This window comes from Temnothorax longispinosus, chromosome 3, assembly GCF_030848805.1.
Source record: "Temnothorax longispinosus isolate EJ_2023e chromosome 3, Tlon_JGU_v1, whole genome shotgun sequence".
Classification (NCBI taxonomy): Eukaryota; Metazoa; Arthropoda; class Insecta; order Hymenoptera; family Formicidae; genus Temnothorax; species Temnothorax longispinosus.
The window spans coordinates 17,628,685-17,644,844 of NC_092360.1; the positions used below are offsets into that span (position 1 = coordinate 17,628,685).

Here is a 16,160-nt window from a genome sequence, read left to right on the forward strand (position 1 = left end):
ATCAAATACGCTAACATTTTGAGACATGATATTCTTGCGGCCGGTCTGCAGCGCAAAAATAACGTACTGCGGTTTCTCCAGCTGAGTCGCCGTTTTGACGGCCCATGAATGCTTGGTCGTGCTCTGCAACATGGGATACTCGTACAGATCCCACGAACGGAAACTGACGCTAAGATATCGCCCGCTTTCCAAGGCTCGTAGCATAGATAGCTTATTAACCTCGTTTAACGTAACGTGAGGCATTCGCCACTGTATTTTAAACAATTCGATTTCCGGCTCCGCAGGATTTCCTACAATGCAATTGTTATCGCTACGCGCTCGTATCAAAATTAATTCGTGACGTTAACAACCACGCGTTTGTAATCCTCGCAAAAGCCCAGCAACAACTTGAGCGGTACGCAAAAGTTGAAGTATCCTTCCGGTATGCTCGATGTAACGTCCCAGCCAGCATTCCGCATGAGTTGAAAATCATTATACGATAGCGATACGTAGTTCTTGATGGTACTGGTTATGCCAACGTTTCTGTTGCGATCAATCTCCACACCGTTTAGCTCGTATCGAATTTCATCAAACATGAACGCCACGCAATTATTCGCAAGCGTTGTCACAGACTCGTCATTCCTTCTCTTTATTACCAATCGTCCTTCAACGTAGAGAAAGCTCTCGCACGGCAACGTGTACAAATCCTGCTGTTGTATGGGTATTCTTATCTCATCGTTATGTCCAAACGTTGTGTTGGCGTACGGATTGTACGTGTGTGTCTCAATCTTGACGACGCTGTCGTCAAAGATCGGTTCACCTCCAATGTTTAAGATATTAGCCATTCCGTACGACGAAACCCAATGATTTCAAAAATTCAATGTTCGACGCAGTGAGTTTCTTCTTTGGCGATCGGATTGTCTTTTTGTTTCTCGTCTGTTGCACCTGCTCAGCTTCGTTCAGTATGAGCATCTCACGTTATCGCTGTCGTCTTCGTACATGCAGTTTAACGATGATCTCTTCTCCGCGAAAATCAATCAATCGACCGTCCTGATCCACGACGCGAAGCGTCAAGTCCGAAATGCTCCGTACGATGATCGGAAGGTAAATGATCTGTGCCGGCGTTTCCGATATCTTATATCCTGGTGGCACGCTCGGTGAAAACTCGTGTATCGTGTGCACGTACTTGTCGTTGCTGTACGCACCCGTGGTCACGTTACACTCTATGCGAATGATGTTTACGTTGATGATATTTAGCGGAACATCCGATTCGTGCCATTGTCGCGGCTCCAGCACGCGATTCGCTGAAAATCCTAGCAGCGATCCAATGTTGTTCGGTTTTGTGAAATTTATCCGATAAGCGCACTTGATCTCGCTCTTCATCGTATTGTTATTAGCATGAATAATAATCAATGGGTGCGGTTCATCTTCGTTTGTCGAAACTTTATTGGATTGGTCCCATAAAAGAGCGCGTTTCAGATACATGTCTATATCACGCAGTTCGTACGATCCTTCGGGAATGGTAATCTTCTTGTCGTCGTCGTCATAGTAGAATTTATTGTTCGACGAATTTACATTCGGTATCGTGTGATAGGTTTCAAAATCTGTTAGACCGAGCTCGTAATCGCCATCGCTCAAATCCACGGCGGGAAAGTAGCTTACCGCGAGGATGCTGCTCTTGCCGGTGAGCGTAAATGTCAGTGACATGTTTGAATGAATACTGAGATTAAACAGCGTAACGCCGGTCTTTAAATTGATTGTCAACCGACTGTAGAAAACGCAGACACAGTTGTCCGCAATTGCTCTGATCGTATCGCTGATAAGGTGTGCGATTGTACTCTATTACATTGTTCTCTAGATACTGCGCCAATTCTCTCGGTGGTCGAAAATTGCCAAAACTGTCGAAATATATGGCACGATCTCCCCTTTTCGCGTACGCCACCCAGTGAGTACCCAGTCCCTCAGTATTATCCAAATTCACGATACCGCTCTCGTTTCGACGTATACCGCCGATCGGTAACGAGTCGCGCATGAAAATACCTCTAAAATATGGAATGCGCATACGTTTTGCCAATTGTTGCAGTTGTACATTGGTAGTTACACCCTTGGGGATTTTTAGCGTCTCTTCGACGTTTTTTTTTCTCGAGACTCCCCGTCCGCGTTTGTACGTAGCGAGATAAAGTCCGTGACCTTCCATGGCGCGATTGTGACGTTGCATCTCTTCCAGCTGACGTCGCGCGGCTTTGTTATCATTCACGACCTTTGCGACTCCCGCCGTTTCGCCGACCAACGAGCCGAGAACCCCTAATAACGGCAGGATCGGTAGAATACCGCCGCGTTTCGCTACCGGAAGTATTCGCTTGGTTTTCTTCTTTTTCTTCGTTTTCAAACCCATACCGAGTTTCGTTTTAGCCTTCATGGCCGCCCAGACGGCTGTAGCCGCAGCTCTCTCTCCGAGAGTCGAATCGTTCGCGGTGACACGTTTTCGCGCTTCCGCAGCGAGTATATTGTCTGCCACGTGTCGTTCTGCGAGATCGTTGCTACGCGAGTAGGCTATGTCGTGCTCGCGATACGCTGCGTCCAATGGATTAATACCCCGATCACCTCTTGCCAATCGTGTTTCTAAACGAGTTCCCGGTCCGCAAAATTGATAGCCGGGGATATGTAATTCGATCGAAAGCGCGTTTATCGCGCGATTCAGCAGACCTCGACCTATCTTCGGCGGCATTCGCCGTTTTTTATCAACGGCGGCGGACCGTCGATGTGCGTTTGCTGACACGGCAAATATAATGTATTAAACAGCGCCGATATTGCTGAACCTCCGAATCTGCCTTGATATGTTCGGGAAGCTTATCCCACAAATAATCTATGTGATTATAAAACTGTCGTAGTAGAATGACCTTTGATATATACTTTAACTGCTCGGCGGTTAAATCGTAAATATCGCTGTTATCCGACACGAGCAAAAACATTTTAAAGACTGAGCATCTCAGCTCTACGCGTCTCTATAAATAGGCCAGTTTTCTCGATACTGCATTTCATTCGTTGTGGAGGGGAGGTAAAATGCGGTTCGTACGACAATCGCAGACGTTCAAAGTGACAAACTTTGACGATAGGATGCAGTTAACAAAAGAGGTACGCAAACATGGAGGCATGCTACCGATTTCTATACGCGGTATCATCTGCGGTCCGTCGAATTGCGGCAAGACAAACGTCTTGATAAGCTTGTTGGAAAGTCCGCACGGTGTACGTTTCGAGAACGTGTATGTGTACTCGAAATCGTTGCAACAACCGAAATATCGATATTTGGAGAATATACTAACACCGATAAAAGAGATTGGCTACTTTACGTTCTCGAATAACAGTGACGTCATTCCGCCGAGCGAGGCGCTCCCGAATTCTATTTTTATCTTTGATGACGCGGCGTGCGACAAGCAGAATACGATAAGAGAATACTTTGCAATGGGCCGGCACGCGGACATTGACTCTTTCTATCTTTGTCAGACGTATGCGAAGATACCGAAGCATCTTATACGCAACAACGTGAATTTATTGATTCTGTTTAAACAGGATGGTACCAATCTGAAACACATATACAACGATCACGTAAACACAGATATGTCTTACGATGATTTCAGTAAATTGTGTCATACGTGTTGGCAACAAAAGTACGGATTCGTGGTGATAGACAAGGACAGCGCAATTTCGAATGGTCGATACAGAAAAGGATTTAACGACTTTGCGATACCGAAACGTGGTTAGTTGTTGTCAACGCGTCGATTGAACAACGTTAGCGCAACATGGACAGCAGCGAGGAGATTAGAGAACGCGAGAAGATAGCAAATCAAATTGCAAAAACGAGCAATTCGATTCGCAAAAAATATCACGCCTTGAAAACTGGTAAAGTGGAGGAAGATATCGCGTTGGAGAGACACTTTAAGCCCAACATCGAGCCTCTAAGGCAGATTGCCGAAAACACCGTTGCTGGCAAAGAATCTGACGTGTCAAAGATTGAGAATAAAACGGCGTGGGAAGACGAAGAGCCGAAGCTCAAACGACAACGACCAAACGCCTCGTTTAACGACTCTGTAATGGCTTCAACTCCGGTTACGTTGAAACGATCGATAAATGTGCCATCTAATTTGAGCGAAATAACCAAAATTTTAAAACCGCGTAAACCGAAACGATCGAAAGGTCCATTGAATGAACCACCGATAACCTCTGCACCTTCCGTACAACCCACAGTGCTCGCAAACGAAGATGTTTTCGAAACCACGAATGACCCACTCGTGACGTCCGTTCGACAGCAGTTGCAAATATCTGAGGGTCAAGAAACGTTGCGAGATCAATTGGGTCCATTGAGCCAAAAGTCTGTCGGGGCAGTTCTGAGCGGCGATCAAGAAAGCGATATGGACATCGCGTACGGTGTTAAATTCACCAACGATGGAATGATGCTCGGTAATAAACGTTTTGACGTGAACTACGCGGACAAGATAATTATCGACGGCATACGATACAATGGCACACGCGGTCTTTTCGAATTAATCTTTAAGAAATATCCCGATCATGATATCTACACAGAGGACTATATGCAAACATACAAGAGCATTCTATTGATGACGAGTGCTCATAAACGCAATTATGATGCTCACGCTCAAATAAAGGGCAATGGGGGATACAAGTACACACATATAATCGGGCCGTTGATTTCGGGTAAAAAAGCTGGAAAAGGTATACCGCGTGCCATGACAGGCAACAAGATCGACCATATAATTGCATCGTCGATTTCGGGTAAAAAAGCTGGAAAAGGTATACCGCGTGCCATGACATTAAACAACAACAAGATCGATTATGTTCATTGGGACGATCCCAACGAGCTTGTAGATCGTCTCCGATTGCTCGAAGCTTCGCGCCTAGCGGGTCACACCGGTCACGATAACAAAATCCTGTCGATTATCGAAGAACTTCGCGAGGCTGGACTTATTATAAATTAAGTGGCGCGACAGCGAGTCATTCAATCAACATCGAAATGCCGATCAACAAGTTTGGTATATCGCTCGGAAGAGGCGGTGCGGAACCGTACTATCAATGGAGAGGATTAATCAGAAATTACGTGCGCGATAACGTTCTTTGCATGGTCGCCACCGACTTTGATGCGAAATCGCGCAAGATTCGACGGATAGCGCCGCCTGTAGATGATGGCGATGCAGCCAATAAACGTTACGTGCAGCAGAGCGTGCAAATTTTGAAAGACCGACCGGATGAAATGGAGAGAAAGATGGCCGCATTCCAGAATAACGTGCAAATTACCCTAAACGAACTTCAAAAGATGATTCAAGATGTAATTGCAAATCATCGCGAATAGATAAGAACGTACATCTGATATCTGCGTCAGTTGCGCGTCATCGTCATGGCTGGTAAGAAGCAATCAACTGAGAAACGAAGGCTTGTGGAAGAATTACACGCTCCTGCGAGAAGAAATTTTTCTCGAAGACGCGTCATAGTGCGCGGATACGATGACCTGTGGCAGGCGGATGTGGTCGAGATGCGTCCATACACGCGATTTAACAGAGGCTACCACTACATACTCACCGTTATCGACGTACTGAGCAAGCACGCATGGGCCGTACCGCTCAAGGCCAAGAGCGGATCCGAGGTTACTGCGGCGATCGCGAAAATAATTCGAGACGTCGGAAGATGCCCGAAAAATCTGCAGACTGACAAGGGAAAAGAATTTTACAACGCAAACGTGCAGAAACTTTTGAAGAAACAAAATATGAATCACTATTCGACATATTCCGTAATGAAGGCATCGGTCGTCGAACAATTCAATCGCACGCTCAAGAACGACATGTGGAAAATGTTTACGCGCAATGGAAATTACAAATGGATCGACTCGCTGCCAGGTCTCGTATCGGATTACAACGCGCGAAAGCATCGAACTATCGGCATGCGACCCATCGATGTTACCCCCGCGATCGCCGACAAGCTCCTAACAACGGTGTACAGCCACGTAAAGATCGCTGCTCCTGCGCGATTCAAAGTGGGCGATTCGGTACGCGTGAGTGAATTTAAGACAATCTTCGAGAAAGGATACACGCCAAATTGGACCACGGAGGTGTTTAGAATCTTCAAAGTGCAGAAAACTAATCCTGTGACGTATCTGTTGGAAGATTCCTGCGGAAAACCCGTCGCCGGCGGCTTCTACAAACACGAGTTATATCGCGTTGCTAATCCCGACGTGTATCTCGTTGAAAAAGTTTTGCGCAAAAGAGGCAATGAGGTTTATGTAAAGTGGTTAGAATTTGATAATTCACACAATTCATGGATACACAAGAATAATGTATTGTAAAAATTTATTACAGTATAAAAACATACATATATATACATATGAGTCATCTATTTTTCTAAATATCTAAATGTAATTACAATATATTTACAGCGGTAGTTACAATATATTTACAATATATTTACAATGGTATTTACAATATATTTACAATGATATTTTATAATGTCCCCATGGCAGCGTTTCGGTAGAACCGGGTATAATGTATCACTTATCATCGTACGGACTTAGAGCTATTTTCGTTTCGGACACGGTGTATACCTCGTGTTTTTTGGATCTTATGCAGGTTTGCTGTCGCGTCATTTCAATTTCGTTGCGCAGACACCGCGTGTAATCGTCGAACGTTATCGACCTGGCTACGACATTACTCTTAACACCTTTAGCCTTTTTCGTATCTTTCTTACCGTCCACTCGCAAGGCGTACATCTTTGCTCTAAGCCCGACGAATTCGGTCATTATCGCACCGTTATTTTCGTCTTTCATTAAGCCCGGAACTTTTTTATTGGCGAGTGGGATACCGTACGTATTATCAATCACATAATCGCTAGTGTTAAATCTATGAATGTGACGCTTCATGATATCATACACATCGTCGCACTCGATGTGATAAATGAGACTGTCAGTATCGGTGTACGTGACTTTACACTTGTCGCGATACAACGGTAACATGTACTCGTGATGAAATTCGTACAAACATGTCTTGGATATATCGAGGATGCACATACCCACATAGATTGGTTTGTCGAACTTCACCTCGAGTTTTCGCATTTCTATTGCTACTAAATTCTCCGAAAAGACGCTTCGGCTATGAAAATTTGGTTTCGCAATCATAGCCTCCGCGCCGTATCTACCCTCCCAATGAGTCACGAGTCGCACGTCAACGTGATTGCGCACATTCTCCATGGTTTTGCCAACGGCATTGTTCATCAATTTGTATAAATTTTTCTCGAAATCGTTTTTGGCCAATGTCCTAAATTTCGTATCTATATAATCGCGAAGCCATGGAGATTGCGCGAATTTCAGTATACGGTAAATCTTTGATATACGGAGACCGTGACAAGTACACTGCTGCAGGTTGCGATAATGTATTACATAACGTTTCATATCGTATATATATAATGTTGCGAGGAGCTTGTCCTGCCGCTTGCCGAGTGGTTTATCGCGCGTCGGACAGAACGGTAGGTCAGTGTGCGCGTCGTGAAGATGTTGCGGATACTCCAAGTCGACTTCGAGAATGTAGCCTATCGAGGAATCCAACGCGACATCCATAACATTAAAATCGGTTACGTCGTCGATCCATTTAAAATCTGCGTATGGCAATGGTTGACTCATTGCCCAGCCGTATAAGTTATTTACATCAAAATACATGAGGTACGACGACGGTTTCGATGGATCGTACAACTGCATGTACTTGTTGTTGGCCAGCGCGTATCTGTTTGAACATTGACTCAAACCGCCGCGTATACCGCGTTCGATAAACATGACCATGTCAATGTCGGTGAGCAATTCGAAATTGATGTGTGTATGCTTCAACATAGCATCCCACGTAAAACCCGGTAGAGTATAATAATACGCCGGATCGAGTCCATAACTCGCGACGCAACTATCGCGAAAATTTTCAAAGATATCGGCCAACAGCAAGACATCGGTCTTGAGATATAAATCGCTGTAATCACCGAGCGTTCGAATGGAGAACCGCTGCCAGACGTCGACGGCGTGCGCGTAATCGCTCTCGGATACGATGTCACCTGTCAATGAACTGTAAAACGAGTCGCGCGGTGGTAAACAGAAGTCCTCCAACTTTTCGACGCAGTCAATGTATTCATATGGAAATACGCCTTTTCGTGTCAGCAAATTAAAATTTTCTGCGGATAATTCACAAAATTCGCGTTGCAATAATCGCAGTTTATTCTTGCAGAGATAAGATGCCAATTTGTCGAGACTAGCGGTGAGAAACTTGTACGAATCGATAAATCGCAATTTGACGCAAGTTTTCTTATCTTTATCTTCGGTGCTTTGAACGTTTTTTGTAAACGAAATATATTTTTCTTTTGTGATCGGGAGTAAATCTACATGTCCTTCGTATGCTGTTGCTATTTCAGTTATAATAAAATGTGCATCGTATCCCGATAAATTATGAAACACTATGGGAATGCAATGCGAATCTTTATAATTTAAGTTACAATTCGAATGCGCGGGACCTCTGTATCGACCGGTCAGGTGACAATGGTCGCGTACTCGCACGTCGTCTGGCTCGAACGGTTCTTCGCACACGTGACAGTGCGTTGCGCTGTTAAACTTTTCCCACTCGTCTCGCGTGAAATCTGCCATGGGTACATTGTTGGACAAAATGGTCTTTACGTCGTGAGCTAAACGTCTTAGCTCTTCGGCGAACCACGCGACGCAATCCTTATCGCGACGAAACCGATACATAGATAACGACTCGTCGTACGAGCAACGCACGTAGTACCCTATGCTAAACACGCGATGATGTTGATATGTGTACCTGGACGTTTCCGGATCCGCTTCCATCTTCTCCAGGGTACACTCCAGGTCGGCGTATACGACAAACGGAACTCGTTCCTTCCTGTTGTGATTTTTAAAGGCCAACCACTTGTCGTTATCGCTCGGTAACTTGATCGCGCAGTCATTCATCTCCTGACAGTCGACGGTGTGGGCAGCCAATTTCTCGTTGGAGCTGAAGTAGTGCAAACATCTGCAAAAATAAACGCAAATATTATAAATTTTTTATTCACAAAATATTCTATATTATTAAAAGAACTATAGGTACTTACCGATCGCAAAAGTATTTCCTGTGCTCTTTTTTACTGATTTGCGAGCTCACGAGGCGGGATAGGTTCTTGATCCATGCAAAATGTCCCACGTTGTCGTTATGCACGTACAGCAGATTTACGTGTCTGTCCATCTTTCGGTCAGTAACACGTATTGGCAAGATAACAAGTTTCTTGTTTTTTTTTCTCGATGCTAAACACGTTGATGGAGATGTTGTGATTTTCAAACCGTTTAATTTGATCCAACGTTATTGGAAACTTAATGTCCGTAAGATCTAGCACCGACGTGTAATGCGGATACGACGATTCCAGATCTGCATTTCTTTGGGCTGGATGTAGAGCAGCCGTCACTGACCATGCGAAACATGCATTGTCTCTTGATCGCACGTTTATCACCGCCTTCTTCTTTTTAATTTCTTGCGGTATTTCCACAAAACACCCCGCGTGCAACGGATTGTATTTGTTCACGTTTACCATTAAATTGAGTATACGCGACAACGCCCATTTGCTATCACGTTCCTGGAATTCCTCCAGCTTTGCTAAGGTAGGCTCGATGACGTGTTGCTTGTACCACTCGTGCAGATCGGACTCACGAAAGAGTTCATAGTTTCTCGTTGCGATACTTTTATTTGCGCGTTTGTCACCCGCAACAAATTCACCATTAAACACTGTGTTAATTTTTACATTGCCATGTCGTTGCATGACGTTCCGCACATGACTGAGTACAATGTCTCCCGCATCTTTGAGAAATTGACGAGGGTCGATGTGTTTGGAATTTATCACCGCACCTGTCAATATACGGCTTTCAAAAGCCGGATCTATCTCGCGCCATCTGAGTCCTGTCTCACTCGCACTGTATCCCGCACCCACATGTACGAAACGTTGACGTACCGAGTCTTTCAAACCTTCGAGTCTTGCGATACAAGCGACCAATGACTGTTTGAGACCGATCGATGACTGATCGATTGATAATCGTGGCCGTTTAATTCGGCTTTGTTCTTCCAACGATTCGATAAACTCGTCGCATCGTTGCTCCCACGCGGCAAAGTCTTCCCTCGAATTTAACAGGGTGGATTGCTCCAACAACTCCTGCTCCATGTTATTGCACGATCCTCTTGCTAACGCCATTTGTTGCATTCACGACTTCCAGTTTTCGACTATTGAGCGTATCCCCTAGATTCGTCATTTTATATTCTACTAATGATGCATCGTTTGCTTATCATATCTAATTTCATCTCAGCAGCCGTACATCGGCGCTATTTGCAAAATTTGCAGTTTTGCACGTGTTCGATGAAATCATTGCGAGACACGTACGTTCACGAAAACGCGCCATTGACTTTTGGTGATTTGATCTGTATCAATGCAGCAGCCGTACATCGGCGCTATTTGCAGTTTTGCACGTGTTCGATGAAATCATCGCGAGACATGTCGCGACATGTTCTTCAAAACAATAACGCTCCATTGAATTATGCGAAATTGCAAATTTTGCAGTTTTGCACGTGTTCGATAAAATCATTACGAGACACGTCGCGACATGTCCTTCAAAACAATAACGCTCCATTGACTTATGCGAAATTGCAAAATTTGCAGTTTTGCACGTATTCGATGAAATCATCGCGAGACACGTATGCTCTTGAAAAGAAATCATATTTGATGCCCGATGAGGTGATCTCATCACGAATGTTCTTGACAAAGATATCACATTTAACGTATATGTGGATTGTGGTGGCGGTCACCATGCAGCAGCCGTAAATTGGTGCTATTTTTGCAAGCTTTGCAGTTTTGGGTATGTATAAATGGTCTACGAGGATTCTAGAGCGCAGTCGAGAGTTTGATACGGTTCGAGTACGTCGCAAACAGCCTCCAGATACGATGAACATTCACGGTGCGAACTACTACGTTCCAATTCAGGACGAAACGTGCGAGAAACAGTACAATGAGTATGTACCGCTAATTTTCATATATACTTGTGCAAAAAAAACTTTTATAAACATATAATTGTATTTTTTTAGTTTTGATAAACCCCGTTATACGCCACGTATTTTGGGAAGAAGATTTGCCTTGACATCAACAGCGTATAAATTTTTGGATGTTGGAATCAACGCGGGACCTATGTCCTCTGTGGATATACTTATTGGCGATAACCGAGACAATCGGATAATTCTGCCACATGCAACGTGGGTGACATTCATCGAAAAACGTGCAGATATACAGCGACTCGTGCAGTCATCGGCATCATCATCGCTAACGTTTCGAGATCTGGAGCTTGTTAAAATACGTGACGCAGATATTGTAAAATTGACGTCGTGCGGCACCAGCTTGTACATGAAACCGTCAACTGTACTCTTCCTGTTTGAACTAGAACATTGCGTCGAGAATGTGTATTTTCAACTATGTCAAAATGTTCACGGCGTAAGTGAAAAATTCAAACAGTTTGTAACAATTTTACGTCAAAATTGTATCACTGATAAATGTAACGCAGTTACAATCTTGCGTGACGTTTATGATAAAAATTCGATTAGTGATTGCGAATTATTAGCCTACGCTTTGGATATTATTGTGTATAATGCGCTACATGATTAATAAATGTATATAATATGATTAAAAAAGTTTTAATTATTTTTCCTCGTCATTTACCGTTCATCCCATTTTCTGTCATAAAGCTGTCTTTGTTTATCGTTTACTTAAATGTAATATTAAAAATTAAATATCGCGAAAATCTGAACGATTAAATATCGCTGGCGAAGAAAAGATACGCGATCGCGAGCGAGAACGCGCGAGGAAAAGAGACCGCGAACGGGGCCACGAGCGAGAACGTGAACGGGGGCCGGGAGCGAGAGGAACCGCGCGCGAGAGAAAGAGACCGCGCGAACGAGAAGACTCGCGCAAACGGGGGGGACGGGGGCGCGAAACACCGCGCAAACGAGAAGACGCGCGCGACCGGGGGACGGGGGGGGAGGAAACATCTACGAGGAGGAGATAACGCAAGCGTGCCGTGTGACGTCACGCGGACTCCGCGGCGCGGCGAAACACGAACGCTGGTCCCTTCGCCCCGCGGCGCCCGAAAACGCGAACGCTCCGCGGCGCGGCGAAAACGCGGACCCCCTCGCCCCGCGGCGTGGCGGAAACGCGGTCGCCCCGCGGCGCCGGAAAACGCGGACCCCCTTACTCCGCGGCGCCAAAAAACGCGGTTCCTTCCTCGCCTCGCAACGCCGGAAAACGCGGTTTCCCCTCCCCTTCCCCCCGCGGCGCCCGAAACACGCGGTTCCCCCTCCCCCTCCCCCGCGGTCTCCCCCGCCCCTCACCCCCTTCATTGCCCCATAGTTAGAACCGGCCTAGCTTACCTACTGATGTGATATGATGTGAAATTTTTTAAAAATTTAACAAGTCTCATACCCCGATACGAATCTGGTGTTGCCATTTTCCATATGGCAATAAGAAATTGTTTTAAAGGTTTTATAAGATGTAAGATATGATGAAATGTTGTACGCTTCATTCTATTGTAATATAAGTATAAATTTTAACAATTATTTTCAGAAACAATATAATATAAAATAAAACATAATTTATTTTTTATTCAAGTATATTGTAAATATATTGTAAATATATAATAACTTTGTCTTATTGTCTAAAATAAATTTAACTTGTGTAAATATTCACAAAAAAATATTACATTTACCTGAAATGTGATTTAAATTGCACATCAGTATACGATGGTATAACCTTTTCCACATAATTTTGCAGCCGTAATATTGGATGTTTAATACATTTAATGTAGGGGAGACCGGGACTAAGCCGACACTATTTTTTCAAAAGCAATTTTTAATATTTAATTAAAATTTTTAGGCAAATTTAATGATATATATTTAAAGAGTGTTTCTTCAGGTATAAAATTGATTCAGGAAGTTTTGCTGTACGCCGCTTTGTTTTGCCGCCAGGAAAGGAAAAGTGACGCGAAGACAAATTTTCGAATTGAAAAATGACGGGGCGAACTCGACACCCCGCCGGGGCAAACTCAACACTTTGTTTGATCGACACAATTTGATCTGGAACTTATTTTTTTATTGTTTAAAAATAAAAATACATTGTTTATCAAATGAAAAGACATTGTGTATTAGAAACAAAAAGTCGGAATAAAGTAAACAATTATTTAAAATAATGAGAAAAAAAAAATTAAACTTTTAATTATCTTTTTCTGAACTGTCTGAAAAACAATTTATACACGTAAACTCGCGATCAGATGTGCGCACACATTCGTCATGAGCCATACGGTTGCATAAGATGCATTGTTTGTTATTAGAAGCTAATGAAATGTTTTCCGAACACACGCAACAGATGTTCCTTAAATCGTCATCGGAATCGGACGAAACAGTGACCTTTTTTGCGATAATGTAACTTTAGGTTAGTGTCGTCTTTGCTCCAGTGGCGTCGTGTCGACTTAGCCCCGAACGTCGTTTTTTACTTTTGTTACTCCAAAAATATATAAATTTTGAAAATATGCAAAAATTATTATCGGATTCGTATAAAGCATCGAATTTCCCATCAAAATCACTTAGCGGTAGATTCGCAAGAGTAAAGCTCGATGAAAGAGTAGACATTTTCGAGAGATCAGAAAAATTACTTTTCACTATCAAAAACACTTATGTCGCGTTAAAAATTACACTATAACTTAGAATGTTACCAAATTCCGTTGATAATACTGGCACATAAAGACGCATTTACAGTAGCAAAGGCAAGTTTCTACGATAGATTTAAATTGGCAAAAAGCCTAGTGTCAAGTTCGCCCCGTTGTCGGCTTAGCCCCGGTCTCCCCTATTTGTTAAAAAATATTATAATGGTTTCTAATTCATTTTTATTAAGATCAGATAAAGAATCTTCATCAAAAAATATTTCAAATAATATTGAAATTATCAAGCACAAAATAACCTCTTTTTCATTTTCTATTTTAATGTTGCTCACGCTCACGCATCCAAATGGAACGACTTTTGTTTGCAATTCTAAGCGCTTAAGTAGCAAATGGAACGGTTGAAAATAGCGCTTATAAGCGTGAGCGCTTATAGCGTGTAAGCGCCCAAAAGGAACGCACCCTCGATAGATGCTTTATCTAAAAGTAAACAAAAGAAAGTTATAAATAAAAGATTAATAATAAATTTGTTTCAAAATATATCTTAACTATTGATTAGTATGTATAATTAAAACACTTATTTAATATGTATAATAAAATACTGTATATTAAAATTGATATTATAATGATTATACATATTTGTTCCACTACTTTGGTCTGTGCAATTTTGGTTATATCAGATTCTAAAGAATCAATATCGTCTATAACGATAAAAATATCTTGAGTTATATAAAATACTAAACATATGTTTAATTTGGCATTCTATTTATCAATTCTATAATCATACCTGGTGATTTTCTTATATGATATGCTGATGATACATTTGGCAAATCTATATTGTTCTGTACAATGTCGTTACAGTGTGAAGCTTCAATAGTATCTAAATATAATGAAAAGATATTTCTCATAGGTATATGTATGTCAATATAAACTTTTATATACATATGTATGTTTTATAAGTAATTTAAATATACATACGTGGTAAATTTAAAGTTGGTATAGCTGTCTTACTAAGACCCTTACACAACTTAAAACGATCCTCGAAGTGAGCATCACATAAGACCCTTTCTATGAGTTTTTCTGAACTTAATTGCAACAAATCGATATTACCAGATGCACTTATCCACTTATAATTAGTGCATCGTTCTGTACACTTTGAAAAACAAAATTTTTTTTCCGAATTAAAAATGCACCTTTTTACCTCGCACTTTTTATGTGACATGCTTCCTAAAAAAATCAGTGTTTAATAAATAATATGTTTAAATACATGAGCATCTTATATAAGACATTATAAACTAAAAACTAACTGAAATTATGAACTAACGTTGCAATTAAATTAATAAACATGCACACTGTAATATGAAACATCAAACAGGTACTTGTCGAATATTCAAAGTAATCACGTTCAAAGTCACATTCAAAGTCGCAATTATACTTTGACGTATCCAGGGCCGTTGCTCATCGATGTGATGTATATGTACCCAGCAAACACGGGTATATTACTGTTATATTATCTTGATAAAACGAATTGTAACACGCAATATAACACAATTGTATCAGGTTATGTACACGTTAGTGGTAATTTCCCACTCATGTGTATTGCAGTAATATAACGTTAATGTAAAGCATAGATAACATGTAATATAATCTTTAAAGATGTTACCAAATGGATATGTAACATGTATGTAAATTTAATAAAAAGTTATATAACTGTAATATAAATTATATAATTGTGTTATGTAACTGTTAATTTTTTGTTATTGAATAATTATATATTAAATTGAAAATAAAAAATGTCATTGTTACATATTTGTTACAAATGTAAATATCATAAATATCAAATTGCGTGTTTTAAATTAATTTTAAGCAAAACTAAATAAAATTTATTGATTATTTTTACATGTAATTAATTACAGAATTTGATATTTATACATACATTATACAAATATTAAGATATGTAATTAATTACATGCAAAAATAATCAAAATTTGATTTAGTTTTGCTTGAAACTAGTTTAAAAAAAGTAATTTGATACTTATGATATTCACATTTGTAACAAATATGCAACAATTAAAATTAATAAAATCATATATATATATATATATTGCTCTAAATTAAGTAATAAACAACAATAATTGCATATAAGGTTTTTTTATGTTTTATATATATATATATATATATTTATATATTTATATATCATATATTATTATACATATTATGTAAATCTCGTGGAACAGACATATATTATTAATTATAAAATAGAGTTACATATTTTGTTACAAAAACTGTTTGTTTCAATCGAAATACGTTTCTAAATACGAACCACCGGTTCCTCTGTTGGGCAAGATTTCCTTTTCATGAGTTTGTCCAGCATATTATCCAATTATCCAATTTTATTGCTGCTGACTTGTTTTATTCT

At 41.2% G+C, this 16,160-nt stretch overlaps 2 protein-coding genes and 1 pseudogene across 2 annotated transcripts; 1 reads left to right on the forward strand and 2 right to left on the reverse strand.

Moving 5' to 3' along the window:
- Window positions 1-329: 329 nt before the first annotated feature.
- On the reverse strand, window positions 330-824 carry LOC139810091 (uncharacterized). The gene has a single exon (XM_071773420.1). The coding sequence runs from the start codon at window positions 822-824 to the stop codon at window positions 330-332; it is 495 nt and encodes a 164-aa protein (XP_071629521.1).
- An 8,286-nt stretch (window positions 825-9,110) lies between these two features.
- On the reverse strand, window positions 9,111-10,566 carry LOC139810000 (uncharacterized; annotated as a pseudogene).
- A 423-nt stretch (window positions 10,567-10,989) lies between these two features.
- Window positions 10,990-11,700, forward strand: LOC139810092 (uncharacterized). The gene is made up of 2 exons (XM_071773422.1): window positions 10,990-11,057; window positions 11,130-11,700. The coding sequence occupies exons 1-2, from the start codon at window positions 10,990-10,992 to the stop codon at window positions 11,698-11,700; spliced, it is 639 nt and encodes a 212-aa protein (XP_071629523.1).
- Window positions 11,701-16,160: the final 4,460 nt, after the last annotated feature.